Genomic DNA, 17,999 nt, shown 5'->3' on the forward strand with positions numbered 1-17,999 from the left:
CTGCTGGTGACAGACACACAAAGAACAACCACATTGGCAAGGAGTTAAGAAAAGATACGCAATGAATCACCCAGGAAAGGAGTTGTCTAATATCCTTGGCGCTGACTTTTCTCATCTTCTACATGAAATGGTTGGGTCAGGGGGCCACAAAATTTTCATCTAACATCATCATCATCTCATCTCCTCTCTCCTCTCTCTCTCTCTCTCAGTCTCTTGCTCTCTCTCTCAAACACACACACACACACACACACACACACACACACAACCTTCATTGTATCCCAGGATACTGCCTTCTTAAAATGGTACATTGACTATATAGGCCCGATCTTTTGTGGGAGCAAACAACTTTTATGCTTAACACATCTATATTTGAAGGATTTCTCAGAGACTAAAAAGTCTAATTGGACCAGCAGGTGGTTTAATCCGGTTTGTTTGTAACCTCATGCTTCATTAACAAAGCATATGTCTCCCACCAATGTTTCTCATTTGGATGATATAAACTTGTACCCAGCACAGGTTAAAGAAGGTGCCTAAGAATATGCTTCCATGGGTCCTAAATTAACTTAGTCATACCTTAGAGGTATCATCGCCTTCATCCTCATGCACTGAGCTGGATGGTGAAGGAGTTGCAGACTTGCTTCCAGGCGGAGATGGTGAGTTGTGGGGAACATTGCTTCCTCCCATATTCAAACCAAGTTGAGCACTTAGCTGTGACTGGTTAATGGTAGTCAGCTGACTGTGTGGCATAATTCCTGGCTGCTGCCTGATGTCTGCAGGCTGGCCCCTTGGTCTCATGGCTGCCATCTGAGGATGGGAACTATATTGAGTCCCTTCTGGGTTTCGTATATCTTGCATCTACAATAAATAAATAAACAGGAAAGGAGTAATTTTCACAAATACGTTTCTGGCAAAAGAGTAATAATTCTTTCGATTTTCAGATGTTCTGCTGAGTTACATACACATTTATTTTATCTGGGGTAAAATAATCCTAAAATTATATATCACCCTAAAGGTTACCATAAGACTACCAAAAGAATAGAATTTGAGAATCCAGTCAACATCATACTTCACTACTCAAGGTGTGATTAATTATGTTTACAGTCTTTCTACACTAGTGAAATATAGAAATATATTATCTATATTTCTAAATATATAGTAATATATATAATGTAAATTTCAAGATGTTGATGCTCAGTGTCTGTCAGAATTATTCAGTCATTAGTAATTACAACATTCACAGCAATTCATTAAATCCTGTTTATTTTATCTTGATCATTTAAGAAGGCTTTAGGAGTTAATAAGTGTACTCTTGTACTCAGTGTAAACCTTTACAGGGTATTACTAGCCAAAATGATCTCCTAACTACCAGATTCAAAACACTGATAGGCTGGTATTAACCAATTGATTAACTGACTATTGAAATGACTTGTCTGCACAGTCAGACTTGAAAGTAAAGCTCTAAAATTGCAAGGTCACCATATTAATCTATTATGCTATCTGAGTCACTGGTTTTTAGCCTTAATGAGACTCACTCTTGTAATTCAAGCAATGAATTTTGTCTCTGCAAGGATTAACATTAAAAGCATTGGAGGATGAAGCTCTTAAGGTATCTAGAGGTCAAATGTGTTGTATAAGAGGAGTATGGAGAATTTCACTTAACATTTCTCTGGCATTTTTAAATTTAAAATAATGGGGACTATTTCATGGTGCTTATAGGAGCAGCTCAGGTTTTTCATCCTGAGGGGGGTTGGGGAATTCAGGCAGGTAGAGGGCACACAAAACAAGAGAGAAAAACAACAAACTGTGGGAAAAAAAGATACACAGTTAAAGTTACATGTTGGAAGTCAAAAAAAAAATAATGTTATCATATTCTATTTCATTAGAAAAGAAAATTCCATATAGTATCAGATGTTTAGCAATGACCTGTCTGCAAATGTTACTGTGACATGAAAATACTGTGAAGGCAAATTAAGTAATCTAGTTATATAGCCTTGTTTTTGTTTTTATGGTAATAAAATCATTTTCTACCATTTTCTCTCTAGTCATTTTACCAGTATAGTTATATTCACCTAAGACTAAAATTGAGGCTGTCCAGAGTCCCCATGTGTGCTCTGTGTTCTTCTCTGGAACAGGTTTACTGCCTTCGCCATGAGGTCTCATATTAGTCAATTTCACTTCTTTAGCTCTTTTCCAACTTTGGTTACTATTGACTCTTCAGGCACAGTTCAAGGTGTCCTAGATCTCTGGCTGGCCTCATAATTTGTACCTGCCTTTTCTAAGTCCAAACCAACATTTTTTCCATTATCCAAACTGTATTCCTCCAATCCTTCAAAAGTAGCTCAGGATTCTCCTTTTTGTGAAGTCCCTTGTAAAGCAGCTTCTACTATTCAGTGGTACATGCAAGAGCTGCAGAGGCTTTTAGTGACACTGTCAGTCTATGGAAGAGGAAAATCGGGAGGGGGTGATGGTACGAGCTTGTTGAATGTTTGTGGAATAAGTATATATATAATTATAAATGAATAAATGAAGGAGTAAAGCCAAAAGAGGTTAAATGACTTGACCAAAACCAGAGTTGGAGTTAAAATCTACCTCTCCTAATTCCGGTCTTTGATACTTACCACTGGATTAAGCAGCTGATTTAACATTTTACATATTCCATAAAGAGTGTTACCATTAATTAAAGATAATTAAAAATGTATTTTCAAATGTTGTCTATCCAAATCAACAATGTTTTTATCTAGCCCATTCATGTTGCTTTCAGTCACATTTACTAAAATGGTTGTTGCCTCTTCTTAGATGCACATGTCACTTCTACAATCTGATCTTCTTTATGGAATAATACCAGCTTTCACAGATATCCTTAAAGCTGTGCCAAGGACAGAGGGTACCATGAAAATTAGGACTGACTTTTGAAAATACAAAGAGACAGTGTATACTAAATTTCTTTTCAGGCCTACTCTCAAATGTCCTCAAGTCCTATATTCTTTTAGATCCTTAGCATGCAAAACAGCTCCCATTATGGGCACAGAGTAACGGATGCCCATAAGTGGACACTATCTTACAAGGGGCAGCCTTCTTTCCCAACCTTGCAGCAAATAAAGCACTGATGTGCACGTTCCAACTTATATGTTTTATAGCCTTGTAAATGAAAACAATTTACTAGCAAAGTCATACTTTAACTAAAAGGTCTTTCCAAAAGCATGTAACTAATTGATATCTTTATTTCTTCCTCACATAAATCCCAAGTTACGAAACACGTACAGTCTGTAACATGTCTATTTTGAGCCCATTTCTTCTCATCCTTTCAGAAATCTTGTGGCTTTAATATATCAGAGAGGATGGTTTCTAAATTAATTTTCATATAGAGTTCCAGATTTATGACTACAACTAAAAGTGTTCCAAAAACTTGAAGCAATCTTCACTTTATAGCACCTTCTCTCCTCCACTGTCTTGCAATCTTCTAAGTAGAATTCTCTTTTTTCATCCCAACTCAAGTGATTCCTTAACATGTTATTCTGAGTCATATTTCTTCCACCCAGATAAAATTTGCCATGGTTTTATTAATGGGAAATGTTCTAAACTAAAATGTACAATTGTGACCCAAATTCCAAGCCTAATTCTGAAACTGCATTAGAGACATTACTACTTGGACATCATTCTTGCCAGGAATCTGAACAAAGTTTTCTTTCTCAAAGCTATGTTTTTTTCTGTTTGGCCAATATCTGTTGATGACACCTTCATCCTCCTTGTCGCCTCTATTTAACATGTTGCTGTCATTTTTGACTCTTTCTGAACTCTTGTGAGTTCTATTGAGTCTACTCTAAAATATCAACTATTTCCATCTGCCCTTCCACCCATTTCCACAGCCATTCCTCTATCCAGGCCTTCATTACCTTTTCACTTGCAATAGCTGCTTAACTAGAGTTAGTCTCTTTACATCTCCCCCAAAGAATGGTGCAAAATTAATCTTCATGAGCCATGGGTTCAAAAATTCTCCAATGACATCTGTCCCCCAAATTAAATCCAAACTCTTCAGCATGACATGCAACCTTCCAGATGAAACTTATACTCTATAACCAACCTTCATGAGACTTATAACTTTCCTTTGAGGGAGCCATGTAGGAATAGCTGCTTTGCACAAACCCACTGAGAGGTTAAATGATCTCAGATCTTTCTATCAACAAAGACTGAAATAAAAATGAAATATGCTTTTTTTAACATACTTGTGCTTTTCCCACAATTCCATGATGCCTTTACCATCTTCATATATCCAAACCCTAAATATTCTTTAAAGTCAAGTTCAAAAGTCAGCTTATCTACAAACCTCCAAGAACCTTCTTATTCTGAACTGCCAAAGCATTTTGTTTATACTTTTTTTATGGGACACCACTTTAAAATTTACTTCTCTAATGTGTATATACCTTCCAGATAGTAATCTCCTTGATTAGTTCATGACTAATGCATTTTTCAATCCCTCTTGAGATATCTTTTAGTTAAATGCTATTCTAAGTATTCAAAAAATATTTGCTGTGTCAGCATGTAACTGAAGCAGTAAATTCATCAGTATAAACTGACTTTACCAATCTGATGATTTTTCTTTTTTCCTGGGAACTTCTTAGTCACAAGATAAAAGATTTGATTAATGTCTGTTTCCCTTTGTGGCAGAAACCTCAAGCTACCCTCTGACACTCATTTTCCTTTTGTGCTGAGGAATGGGCCCCTCTAGCTGGCTCAAGGAGGACATCTGTAGCTTCCTTTGCAGCTATGCATGGCCCTGTGATCATAAAATGTACGTGGAAGCGTTGCGTGGTGCTTCCAAGACGTCTCCTTAAAGGGAGGGGCTCACCTTCCTTTGTATTTTTTTCTAGTTTCTGCTGGCAAAAATGTGGAGATGATGGTGAGAGCTAGGGAAAATGTCATAGACCAAGACATGGCAGCATAAGGAGGCTGAAGGCACAAAAAAGGAGCCTGAGGGTGTGATTATTCTGGAGCCTGGACAACCTCCTTACAGTGGGAGTGAAAGGGAAGTAAATGTCTGTCATTGCAGAATCACTGCCATTATAGGTTTCCTGTTATAGGCTGCCCAACATAATCCTAACTGATATGCCCTAATAGATTATAAACTTAAAAAAACTGGGAGAGAATTTATTTTGTTCACCATTATAGCACTAGTATCTAGAACAGATCTTGACACGTAGTAGGAACTCTGTACATTTCTTGAGTTACACTGAATAGATGTTTAGACCTGGTGCAATTAGGATTGACAATGCCGGTTTCACAGAAATAGTTGTTATAAATCCTTGATGTTTTGAGAACTTCATTTGCTAAATTTTAGGGCTTAAATGTCTCAAAGGTAATTTCTCATGTGTGTATTTCTCATTTTGTTTATTTTCAAGCCTAATGAACTTCATATTTTCTTGGCAAAATGTCCTGCATGTCACTCGCATTTTAGTGTTGAGTGGCTCTTAATATTTATCTCACCATTTGCAAAATTCTCTCCATTTGAAAATGAGTCCTCGGTTTCACTTTTTTGGGAGCCAGATCTGTTTCCTAAAAATTTACATTGCTGCTGATGACCAATATCAACTAAAATAATGAAGGAGTATTATAATGAGGAAGAGGAGATTTTAATTTTTCCAATTAATGCAAAGCAAAAGTTCCATTAAAATCAATTAGGAAGTCAAAGCAGAAATCATGCATTGTCCTTCATGACAAGCTTTGATGCTAAGGCCATGTTCCTTTCTCCCCTTGCCTCGTTACCTAGAGCTGAAGAGTGCCACGCTGAGTTCAGAGCTCAAGGAGGAAACATGAGGCACAATATTCACTACATATTTTAGCATATGTCTTCATTATTTTTCCTTGGATTTCATATTTTCTTGTTTTTCTTTGAGACGGAGTCTTGCTCTGCCACCCAGGCTGGAGTGCAATGGCGCGATCTCGGTTTACTGCAGCCTCTGCCTCCTGAATTCAAGTGATTCTCCTGCCTCAGCTTTCCGAGTAGCTGGGATTACAGGCGCCTGTCACCACACCCAGCTAATTTTTTTATTTTTAGTAGAGACGGGGTTTCACCATGTTGGTCAGGCTGATCTCGAACTCTTGACCTTAAATGATCCACCCGCTTGGCTTCCCAAAGTGCTGGAATTACAGGTGTGAGCCACCATGTCCAGCCTCTTGGATTTTCTTTGAACAGGGAAAGAAAAAAAACCCTGTTGTTGGTCTCAGGTTATTATTTTTAAAAAATGAGTAAGATTTTGGTGTAACTGGAATAGTGAAAAAAAATCCTTGGAATAACATTAGTCATGTTAGTGATGAAATGGTGTTAAAATCGCATACTTGAATGGCACTATAATGACGGAGGGAGGGTCTGCCTTTCAGTGTTTAAAACTGTGCATGCTTCACAATCCTTCCAGAGTCTGTATTCCTTCTTCAAATATCTGCATCCTTCCCTGTCCAACACGCCAGGCTTGAAAGCTATTATTATCTCTGCCTCTAGCAGACAATCTATATCAAAACAGTTGTACACATAAAACTGCACCACCGCCTCGGCTGGCTCTGCTCTGATCCAGCTGTTAGAGTGAATAGCAGTTGGTGCACAGAGCGCTGGAACATGGGTAGCCCTGAGGCCTTATTTGCTAATGTGGCTCACCAGCTGCTGCTTTCTGTGGTCTTTGCAGGCAAGGCCTGGAAGGCTGCCAGTTGCAGCAGGAGTAGGAGAACGTGAGGAATCTCTGAAGCCTGTCCATTTACCCCTGTCTGTCAGCATTTGACACCCTGAGCTGTGGAGTGCTTTCCCTAGGGCAATGAGGCAACCCTGCAGGCTTTAGCTGTGATAAGTGCTTACTCTCCATCCCTTTTATACACACTATCAAACACACACCGTTCTCAGCACCTAAAGAAAAACTTCTGAGCCTCGATTTTGGTTGTCCATGCAGGCCTGCATGATTAATTAGGGCAAGAAGGCAAAGCAGTTTCATTTTTCTTAGGAATAATGCACTCTAAGAGTCTATGAGAAGAATGTAAATGTTGATATTATTTAAGTCCCCAATTTGATTACATATTTTTGCCAGAGATTCAATTAATATGTAAATGTATACAGCAGAACAAATGTGTGGGGAAATTTAATAATCAAAATTTATTTATTATTTTCCTAAATGCATTTCCAAGAGAGAGCTTAATTATTTGTTGTCCAAACACATTAAATAAATCGTTTTTACGTGACCTTCTTGTGATCTATTTATTATTTAGAAATGTGTAAATAAACTTTATGTTAAGATTTTTGCTATTAGACTTCAATTAGTGGCACTGAACACTAATAATTTACATTAAAAAAGGGAAAATTTGGAAAAATACATATTCACAGAACTTGCTATATTTTTGAAGACTAAGGAAAATGAGATTCAAAAGAAAGGTTGGACATTTTTATAAAAATGCATTTTTATCCTCAGTATTTTAAGTCAGAATAACTTGATTTCAACCCTGCATTTCCAAAAACAAAACTGTTTTTGTATTTAATATTTGAAATCTTTGCTTTTCTTTCAAAAGACAATAGCAACAAGTAGGGTTAGCTCTCTTTACAGTACACTACAATGGAATAATTCCAGTTTAGTTAGGGTAATTCATCATTATGAAACAATTTATCACAGGAAAGTAAGAACTTTGGAATGCAATTTATTAGATATTTGCCAAATGGACAGCCATAGCACTCTCTAGAACCATCATCTTTGGGGAAGATTAAAACTGCCTTAAAAACCAGTGCTCCCGCACTGCCTGACTTCTACATTACCTGACCATCATTCTCCTTCACACTGTGGGCTCTCCTTCATTGTGGCTTCTTCCACGAATGGGCCCCTTATTACCTGAGGAATTTGGTGTATTCAGAGCAAAATATCACTGAAGAGTCTTAAAAGTGATGGCTAAAAATCACACTGGCTAAAAACCATTTCACCAGTTTTGGTGTTTGTTTGTAATCCTCTCCCAGGGAGATCAGATAATATTGAAGAACAGTAAGCAACAGAGAGAAGGGGGACCCTGAACCTCTTCACACCTTAGTGCCCTTGCCTGGCCTCCTCTGCAGAACCGCACTTCAATTGCTGCCACATCCAGCAGATCCAGAAAGAAATGTCTTAGTTGCCCTCGTGTATGCATCTGGATTTATATTTAAAAACAACTGAAAAAGCAATTTTACTCCGTTTTTATTTGATTTTTTTTTCCTTTTCCTAAAGGAGAGGGAGGTCGTGTGCTATTGCAGAGGCAACCCTGCTCATGTCACCTAACTGCCACTGTTTCTAATGAGTTATCTTACTTTTAACTTGTTTACCTCTCATTTTTTACCTCTGTAAAAAGAGGATAATTTTTCATCAACAAATATTCATTGAGGGTCTGCTATGGACCAGGCACTGTCTTAGGTACCTGGTCCACAATGGTGACTGTGTAGTCGGAATTTGTACCCTGATGCAGCTCACGAAGAGACAGGCAAGATAATAACTATCTAGGACAGTGATATGTTTTAAGGAGACAGATAGGAGAGAAGCGTACTGACCTTAAATGCCTCCTTAAAACATGACTGTGAAGATTAACTAAGACAAGGACTATGATGGTGTTTTGTCACAGATGAATTCATTTTTGTGGTTGCTGCTCACGTGGACGGTTCTCTTTGGTTATCATCCTTGAGCTGCTTTCCCTGACCAGCTCTGGTCTCTGGTGAGGCACTGACACAATTATGACCAAACATTCTGGCAGTCAAAAGCTTGTATCTATGGGGACCGTCCCTGGGATAAGCAGGGCAGCTTATAGTCACAGAGCACAGGGTTTCACTGTGAGAAAGTCAACAGCACAGATAAAGGTTGAACTTATAACCTGGGTTTTAATAGCTCCCTGATCAAGGCTAATAGGCTAACTGGTAGATACGAAGTTCAAAAACATTTTAATGTATAAAAAGGCATTCCAGTTCATAGGACAGCATTCTTTTCCATCAACTATGTGCATCTAATGTCTCCTTTGGATCACAACTTCGGCCAGGAGGTTATGGGGTATAGCGATGCCTTTTAACTGCACAGTTGGAAAGATGTTTTTTACTCAGATTGAGCCACCTAGTTTCTGATTGCTTCACGCCAATGCCATTTGTCTCCTGCTGTGAATCTTAAACTATCAATGTCAATATTACCAAGTTTCATACATTGTGCTTCAGTGAGCCCTTGAAAAGGCTTCTCTGCCTGGAAAAAAATAAAGGAAATATGCAAATGGGCAAAAGGCAAAGTTTACTTTTACTTGACAAGGAGTATCTCTCATAATTGCAGATACTGGCAGGACATGAGAGGCTCATGGACTAAAGGGTCTATCCTGTCCAAAAGAGCTTTGGGGACCATGTGGTCCACGCTCTGGTTCCCAAAACATCTGAATTAGCTGTTCCTACAAATTGCATCTCTGGTTAGGGGAGTTTATGAATGTGCTCGGGTCTACCTATGATTAGAATCAATGAAGCCTTTTATTTGTATAGATCATGACTTTTGCATCTGTGCTACAAAGTGTAGGCAGTGTTTTGTTCACAAGGGGCTATGATCTTATATTAACAGTGTATCAAACATGCTAATGTTTGCTTACATTTCCTTTGTTCTGGTGTACCCAGAGAAGGGACTGATTAATGTGCTTTATTTCTAGAATACTTTCAAAAGATTGTATGCACTGAAATAAAAAGAATGGATTGGAAGTGTAGATTAAATAATAAGAAAATTGGGTTGTGCTAGGAGACACGCCATCTGGGAGTAGTGGGTCACTCACTAGAACTATCTGCACGTATTCATAGCAGCATGAGTTAGCAAGAATGCATCTTCACACCATATTTAAACCTGGGAACTTAACTTGCTTTCTCATATTTTTCCACTGGAATGTTAATGGGGTGCTTGCAAAGATGGAGATGTCAAGTGGGATATTGACTTCCTAACATCAGTTCAGAACACTGATATTTGAGTTCATTTAGAGGCACTTAAATCATTAGATACACATGACATTCAGCTTAAAAGTACATCTCAAGAAGCAAAATTAAAATCTTGTATTCTGCTTGAGCCAGATAGCTTCCCCATGCAGAATATTTGTATGCCCCCAACTTATTGGAGACTTGAAGAAAAGTACAATTTTCATATTAGTATTTTATAATGGAAATCATCCAATAATCCTTTCAATAATACATTATAAAACATTAAAATAGCATGAAACCAAGATAGAAAAAGGCTGGAAATCTTCTCCTTTTGAGCATGGTATTAATAACTTGGAAAAATCAGTCCAGGAAAATTAGTCTTTCAGTTATTTTAAAGTGTCTGACTCTGTAAGTGACCTTAAGCTCCTTTAAAACAATTAAAAGATTCAAATATTTGTCTGCCAAAATTTTATAGCATGTTAGATAATGGGATGAATGTAGTTATATACAGTCTCTATAATTCTAGGTGTACCTAATTTAGTTAATATTAACATCACTCACTCATTTATGGTTTTATACACTTTGAGTCACATAAGGTCAAGGTCTCAAAACTAATCATAAAAACTACTGACTGCTATTCATGCTAATATAATAACCCTTTCTTTAAAACAACAGCCAATAAATTTCATTATAAAAAGTTATTAAAAGGGTTAAAAACCTATTAAATGTCAAAGAATTTGCCTGACTCAAACTTCTAATAAAGAAAGAGAATAGGCTTTCTTTCTGAATTATTTAAATCTTTACTGACTGTGCACTGAACCATGAAATTGGAAAAGTGTTATTAGAAGTATTCTCTGGTTTTTATAAAAGTTGGAGCCCAGAATGTATCAAGCCATAGTCTTTAACTAGACTAGTTAAAGCAGTAGGTCTTTAATCCGAAATACATGGCTTCTACTGATACAAAGATCATAATTAAAACTCTATCCTGTAACTTGGTGATAATAAAGTTATTATTACAGAAGCACACATGTTCATTTAGAATATATGAACTACATGCTCTAATTTTAATTTGAACAAATTTCTTCCATTTTGGGGGATAGTTCCATGTCCACTAACATAGACCCTCTCAACCAATAATTAGGTTTTAATAGTGACTGACTTTAAAGTACTAACGTTAATAATATGAATTATCTATCATTTACTGGTTTAACACCTAGCAAATATACATTGAAATTAGATCATTATGGTCTAAAGTGTTAAAAAAATCATAATCCTGCATGATTATAGCCCTGTGTGACAAGCGTCATAAAATAAATTTGGGTATTAATTATTTTAAAATAGGAAATACATATTTCACATTTTAAATCTATTTCTCCAAGTGACTACACTTAGCACAACTGATTTGAACTGGTCTCTCTCTCACAAGCAGGAACTGTCCTCATACCACTTTCCTTAACTACCCAGTTCTAGCCTTTGGTAATTGTGGCTTTAAGTTCTCTTATTAAAAATATCTAATATTTGGCTGGGTGCAGTGCCTCACGCCTGTAATCCCAGCACTTTGGGAGGCTGAGGTAGGTGGATCACAAGATCAGGAATTTGAGACCAGCCTGACCAACATGTGAAACCTCGTCTCTACTAAAGATACAAAAAAATCGGCTAGGCATGGTGGGTGCACGCCTGTAATCACAGCTACTTGGGAGGGAGGCTGAGGCAAGATAATTGCTTGAACCCAGGAGGTGGAGGTTGCAGTGAGCTGAGATCACACCATTGAACTCCAGCCTGAGCAACAGAGTGAGACTCTGTCTCAAGATAAATACATACATACATACATAAATACATGAATAAAAATATCTAACACTTACAGCTCCCTCCTAATATACCAAGCACAGTGCTAAGAAGTTTCCATGAATTACCCTATTTAGGACTCACAGTAACCAGGTGAAACGGTCACAGTCACTACTGCCATGGTACCCATGAGGGGCCCAAAGGAACAGAGAGGACATTCCCCAGTTATTCAGTAAGTGGGCCAGCTGCAATTTGTCATAGGCTGCCTGATCTCAAAGCCTATATCATAACCATGAAACTGTACTACTGGCCCAGTGTACGAGCTGATGTTTTTAGCTGTTCTTTACACAAAAGATGGTTGGAAGGGCTTACAGAGAGGATGCAACTAGAACCTAGAATGACTGAATTTAATGCACTGATTCCTTTTGTAGGAAATTCAACTATTAATATTACTTTTTTACTGAACACTTACTCTGTGCCTAGCACTATGAGAGGTCCTAGGGGAAACAAAGGCAGATAAAACTATCCCTGTACTCAAATATTTCACAAGCTGGAAGACATACTATACTACAAGTCAAAGGGGATTAATTGCTATAACCAAAAATGCACTGCTATAGAATTGCAGAGAATAATGCTGCAACGAAGAGTCTGTCTGCATTGCATTAAAATTGCAGTGAGCATCGCTTAGAATTAAGAATTTTTTTTTAAACATCAGAAGATACATGAAACATGGAAATGAGTAGAATTTAATTCTGGAGGCAATATACTTGACACTAGACACACTATCGAATTGTTTGACAGTCAGTATATCTGCTATATTTTCATAAAAGTAACAATATGGCTAAGATTGTGTGAAATAAAACTGAACAAAAATAAAACAATCATGTGGCTTTTCATCTAATGATAATGATGAGTTTAAACCTCAAAAATTCAATATACAATCAAATTATACTTTTAAAAATGTGACTAAAAGCTATCTGACAGTTTGATTTCTGTTTGGGAATTAGCAATGTGATTCTTAAGTGTATTGTCCTGTAAGTCTTAGGCTGACTAGACCTAGTCTGTATTTACAAGATTATATAAACGTCAGAATATATGCTGAAGTAGACAGTTGTTTTAACTGAAAGAAACCAAAAAATAAAAATTAAAAATACACTGGTATTTGATACTATATTAGTAGAGAGACCATTCCACAGTCCCCAAATATGAGCCTAATGTTTCAAAAATAATGGTTTTTTTCACTGGGCCCTAAAAAGCATTTATGGGTACAACAGTAGTCATTTTTATCTGGATCTTTACAATGTTCATTCATTAGCTAAAAATGTTGCCACACAAATTATGCTTTCACAGAGTGACTGACTCAAACATTTTGATCAAAACCTTTCTTTATACTGTCCCACTTGTCAATCAGTGTCATTCACTTATTAATAAAGTATATTTCCAGAAGGGAAGAATGAAAGCAAAACACTCTGTAAGAGAAAGTGGAGACTGCACAAGTCTTACTGTGGGTCCAGATGGGGGTCATGGCTTAATTAAGTGAAAGCTTAATAACTCTCTGAGACAAAACTGAAAGAGAAAAGGAGCTTGGAACAAATTCGTTGTGAAGCATGAGCACTAAGTAGACATCGTCTGCTTAAAAAATACAGTTTCCTTTCACTTTAACAGTGAAACACTAAATGGATGCTTCGCGGGTTTATGAGAGCTGGTATCAGAAACTTATAACAGAAAATAACTTTCTCTACATTCAGTTTTAGATGAAGACAACTTTCCCCACTTACTTAACCATTAAGTGGCATCTCTCCCAAGCAACATCACTGAGGAAGGTGGTGGATGGGTGAGGCACTGGGGAGATGTCGACCTTAAAGACACAGCAAAGCCCGAAGAACCACTGCTAGCCCATTGTAAGCTTTTAAAACTGTGTACCAGGGGTTTAATCACAGGAGGGTAATGAAAACATATATGTTGATTATAATGACTCCAGTGTGGTCCCTGCCATTATAGGGAGGCTATCTCAGAATAAGAATTCAATTAAGTTTGCAGTTAACTCTGAATATTCATGCCAACAATCTGGATAACATAATTTTGCTAAAATGTCCAAATATTCTCAGAAAACAGAGTGTTTTTTAAAATTTAATTTGGTATCCTCATACTTTTTTTAAAGTTTTAATTCTTGTTGAAAACTGTTCTAGAATGCCTTTGCCTGCTTTTCTGTCCCAGTCAAACACCTGATTCTAAATAAAATCTTGAAAGATTTCAAGAGCATAAGTTTTTCCCTCACTAGTAATTTGTGAAGTTTTGTGGCGATGGAATATGGAACGCACTAAAGTAATTGTATGCTGGTCTGTGGACATGCCCTTCTTAAATATATTTTTGGTCTTTATGTGGTAAAATCAAAAAGAAAAGAAAAAGAAAATAATAAGCAGCTAATTGAGAATATTGCTTGGATGGAGTCTTGTTAGTAGAGATTTTAATCTTCCAGGGGAATTTTAAAAAACTAGATATAATATTCATTTTGTCATTTCACTATCTTTTTTCTTATAGTAATGACAGTGACTTTTTTTTTTTTGAGATGGAGTGTCTCACTCCGTCACCCAGGCTGGAGTGCAGTGGTGTGATCTTGGCTCACTGCAACTTCCACCTCCCGGGTTCAAGGGATTCTCTTGCCTCAGCCTCTGGAACAGCTGGGATTATAGGTGCCTGACACCATGCCTGGCTAATTTTTGTATTTTTTAGTAGAGACACGGTTTCACCATGTTGGCCAGGCTTGTCTTGAACTCCTGACCTCAGGTGATCCACCTGCCTCGGCCTCCCAAAGTGTTGGGATTACAGGCCTGAGCCACCATGCTTGGCCAACAGTGACATGTCTTTAACAATAACAAAGTATGACTGTGGCCTTAGATAGAGCCTAATGCCTATTTGTGGCTCAATGTATATACTAACAGAACTACTTAAACAACACATTTTTGTATTGTAAAAGAAGTTGACTTGCACTTAGTTAAACAGAGATGCCTGCATGAGAAGGTCCACTGACTGACATACTCATCAAGCCGTGGTTCGGTAACCTCTAACAGGGGCAGAGTTCCGTACACTAAAAAAGGATAAATTATTTCAGGATTTATATAATTACCAGACTGATAAACCCCACACATTTTAATGCTACAGGAATAAAAACAGCAGCATTATTTATTACAAAACCTTAATTGCAACAAAGTAACTGATAAGAACAGCTGCTATATAAGAACTTACCTTTGGACACAAACTTATGCTTTCTATCCTTTTCTGAACCAATGCCCCCGGCAATCTTAACTTAGGTAAATTTTTCCAATATGATGCCCAGCCTCCTGAAAAAACTGTTAATTGGCAGAATGGCCCTTTAGAATAGAATTATAATTTTACTAATTGGCCATTTATACATCTATATTTGCAACTCTGCCGTCCCCTTATTTCCTGGTGATAGAATAATTCAAATACCAATGTCAAATTGAGTAGCTTTTAAAAGTATGTTAAGTATGTGTGCTACTGCAAGGCAAGATATTTCTTACAAGTTATGAGAAATATACTTTGCTCATGGGTAAAATGTGGCTTAATGATATGGAAATCAGCTCAAGGTTCCTCTGTATTGTATTTACTTAGAATTTTGTGTCTAAGACATATTTAATATCTCAGCATAATTATATGACCACAACATGACAACTCCAATAAACAGGAAAAATCTCAATTACATTGATCAACTGAGGGAAAAGAGAGAAACTTGCACCATTAAAGTTTAGAACCTGTTATAAGAGAACAAAAAAGAATATCTACCCAGCAGTTTTTAAATTTAAAACCCTCTGATCATTTTTCTGCATCTACATTTACAAAAGCTAATCGAATTTTCCAGGGGCCATTTATTTTCTGAAGAAAAATAACGCTCTTGGCAAAGACAGAATTCAGAATGTCTGGAATATTGCATTATATTTTATTTCTCATTTCATAGGCTAGGGGGATTTTAGTTAAAGACTAAAACTTATATTTTGATATTTTTCTTTTTTAGTAAAACAGGGAGATAGCTTTTATTTGGCTTATGTTCCTTGCCTTCACCCCCAAATGCTCCTTGTCTGCTCACCATGTATGGCACACAGGCAGGTGTCAGCCCCATTCTGGGGGTGGGGTTGAAGGGACTAAGGGGCTAGGTCATGATGAATAAGCCTCCACCTTTCAGTCTCCCTCGAGGGCAGCCTCCTCTGAGAGGCTTTCCCTCACAAGCCTATTAAACGTAGATCCATCCTTCCTAACTCAAGCATCTTTTTTCACAGCATAACTATAATCTATCATTATCTAGGGTAAGACTCTGCAAACTCTAACATGCCCATGAATCTTTTAGGAATCTCTTATAGTGTGATTCTGATTCAGAAGTTCTGAGGAGGGGCCTCAGACTCTGCATTTCTAACATGTTCCAAGGTGATGTCAATGTGGCTGGTGCATGAACCCAAGTTTGAGCAGCAGGGCACTAATTTGCACAAACTTGTCAACTCTCTGGACCAGAATCAAAATTCTGAAGGCAGGGTTTTTTGCCTGACTTGTTTACTGCTCTGTTCTCAGTGCCCAGTTCAGGCACACTGAAGAACTGGGCTCAGAGGAAATTAAGATATAGTCACTGAATTGCAGAACTATCAGTTAAAGCTTCTTAATCTCCCAAGATAATTTTGTCTTGTTTTGTATTTGCTGTGGTTTAGCTGTGTCCCTACCCAAATCTCATCTTGAATTGTACCTCCCATAAATCCCTACATGTCATGGGAGGGAACTGGTGGGATGTAATTGAATCATGGGGATAGGTCTTTCCCATGTTATCATGATAGTGAATAAATCTCATGAGGTCTGATGGTTTTTAAAAGGCCAGTTCCCCTGCACATGCTCTCTTGCCTGCCACCATGTAAGACATGCCATTGCTCCTCCTTCACCTTCCGCCATGATTGTGAGGTCTCCTCCATCATGTGAAGCTGCGAGTTCATTAAACCTTTCTTTCCTTTATAAATAACCCAGTCTCAGGTATGTCTTTATTAGCAGCACAAGAACAGACTAATACATATTGTTGTGAATTCTTTTGCTAGCCCACATGATAGAGAATCAATAACAAACAATGTGGTACTTCGACCTGGCTTTTCTGTGGCGTGGAATAATAAGAAAGGTATCTCTTGCAAGTTCTGGGCTATTATTGACAGAGAACAAGAAATAGAGGTGCTTCCAGCCACCAAATATGGCAGAGTTTATCAGCAAATGTGGGAATCAAACCAGGACTCTCGGTCTTTAAAAGATTTCAAAATCTGGGACAAAACTTTCCTAAAGTACTTAAAAACTACTTATTTAAAATTTTGCAACATATGCATAACTTAAGAAAGAGCTACATGAAAATAAAAGTACAACAATAAAATTTGTGGGATGCAGCCAAAGCAGTGCTTACAGGAAAATTTATGCCATTAAATTAAGAAGATCCAAAATCAGTAACCTAAGCTTCTACCACTGTAAACTAGAAAAAGAGCAATTTAAGCCTAAACCAAACAGAAGAAAAGAAACAATAAAAATTAGAGGAGGATTCAATGAAATCAACAACAGGAAAATAATAGAAAAAAAATCAACAAAGGCAAAAGCTGGTTCTTTGAGAAATCAATAAAGTTGATAGACCACTAGACAGGCTAGCCAACAAAAAAGAAGACACAAATTACCAATGCTAGAAATGAAAGAGGAGCCATTAATACTGATTTTAAGGTCATTAAAAAGATAATAAAAGTATAATATGAATAAGTCTATGCTTACAAATTTGACAAGTCAGATGAAGTGAAACAATTCCTTAAAATTCAACAACTACCGAAACTTACACAATGAGAAACTGACATCCCAAATAATCCTTAATCTGCTAAATAAATTGAATTAATAATTAACAATATTAAAAAAATCACTAGGTCCAGAAAGTTACCACTAAACATTTAAGAAAAAAAATTATACCAATTCTGCACAATATTTTTCCAGGAATTAGAAACAGATGAAAGACTTCATGACTCATGCTATGAGAACAGTATTACTCTAATATTAAAACCAGACAAAAACACAAGAAAGGAAAACTAAAGTCTGTTAGCTCTCATGAACATAAATGCAAAACTCCTCAACAAAATATTTATATATCAAATCTAAAACTATGTACCACAACCAGGATTTATATTAGATATATAAGGTTAGTTCAATATTTGAAAATCTATCAATGTATTCCAATGCACACTGACAGCTCAATAATCAATATATTCTAACACATCAACAGGCTAATAAA

The 17,999-nt window shown here is 37.0% G+C and overlaps 1 protein-coding gene across 4 annotated transcripts in view; it reads right to left on the reverse strand.

The window, feature by feature from the left end:
- The window catches only part of TOX (thymocyte selection associated high mobility group box), a 313,410-nt gene that overhangs the window by 50,187 nt on the left and 245,224 nt on the right, over positions 1-17,999 (reverse strand). For all 4 annotated transcript variants that reach the window (XR_010345528.1, XM_064384220.1, XM_021671420.2 and 1 more), the window contains one exon: positions 574-855. Coding sequence is in view for 3 of the 4 variants with exons in the window: in XM_064384220.1 (XP_064240290.1) it covers positions 574-855 (282 nt within the window). In the remaining variant the exon portion in view is untranslated. The remainder of the gene's footprint in view (positions 1-573; positions 856-17,999) is intronic.

The sequence above is a fragment of the Aotus nancymaae genome, unplaced genomic scaffold (assembly GCF_030222135.1).
Source record: "Aotus nancymaae isolate 86718 unplaced genomic scaffold, 86718_ANA_hifiasm-v0.15.2.pri h1tg000036l, whole genome shotgun sequence".
NCBI classification, from domain to species: domain Eukaryota; kingdom Metazoa; phylum Chordata; class Mammalia; order Primates; family Aotidae; genus Aotus; species Aotus nancymaae.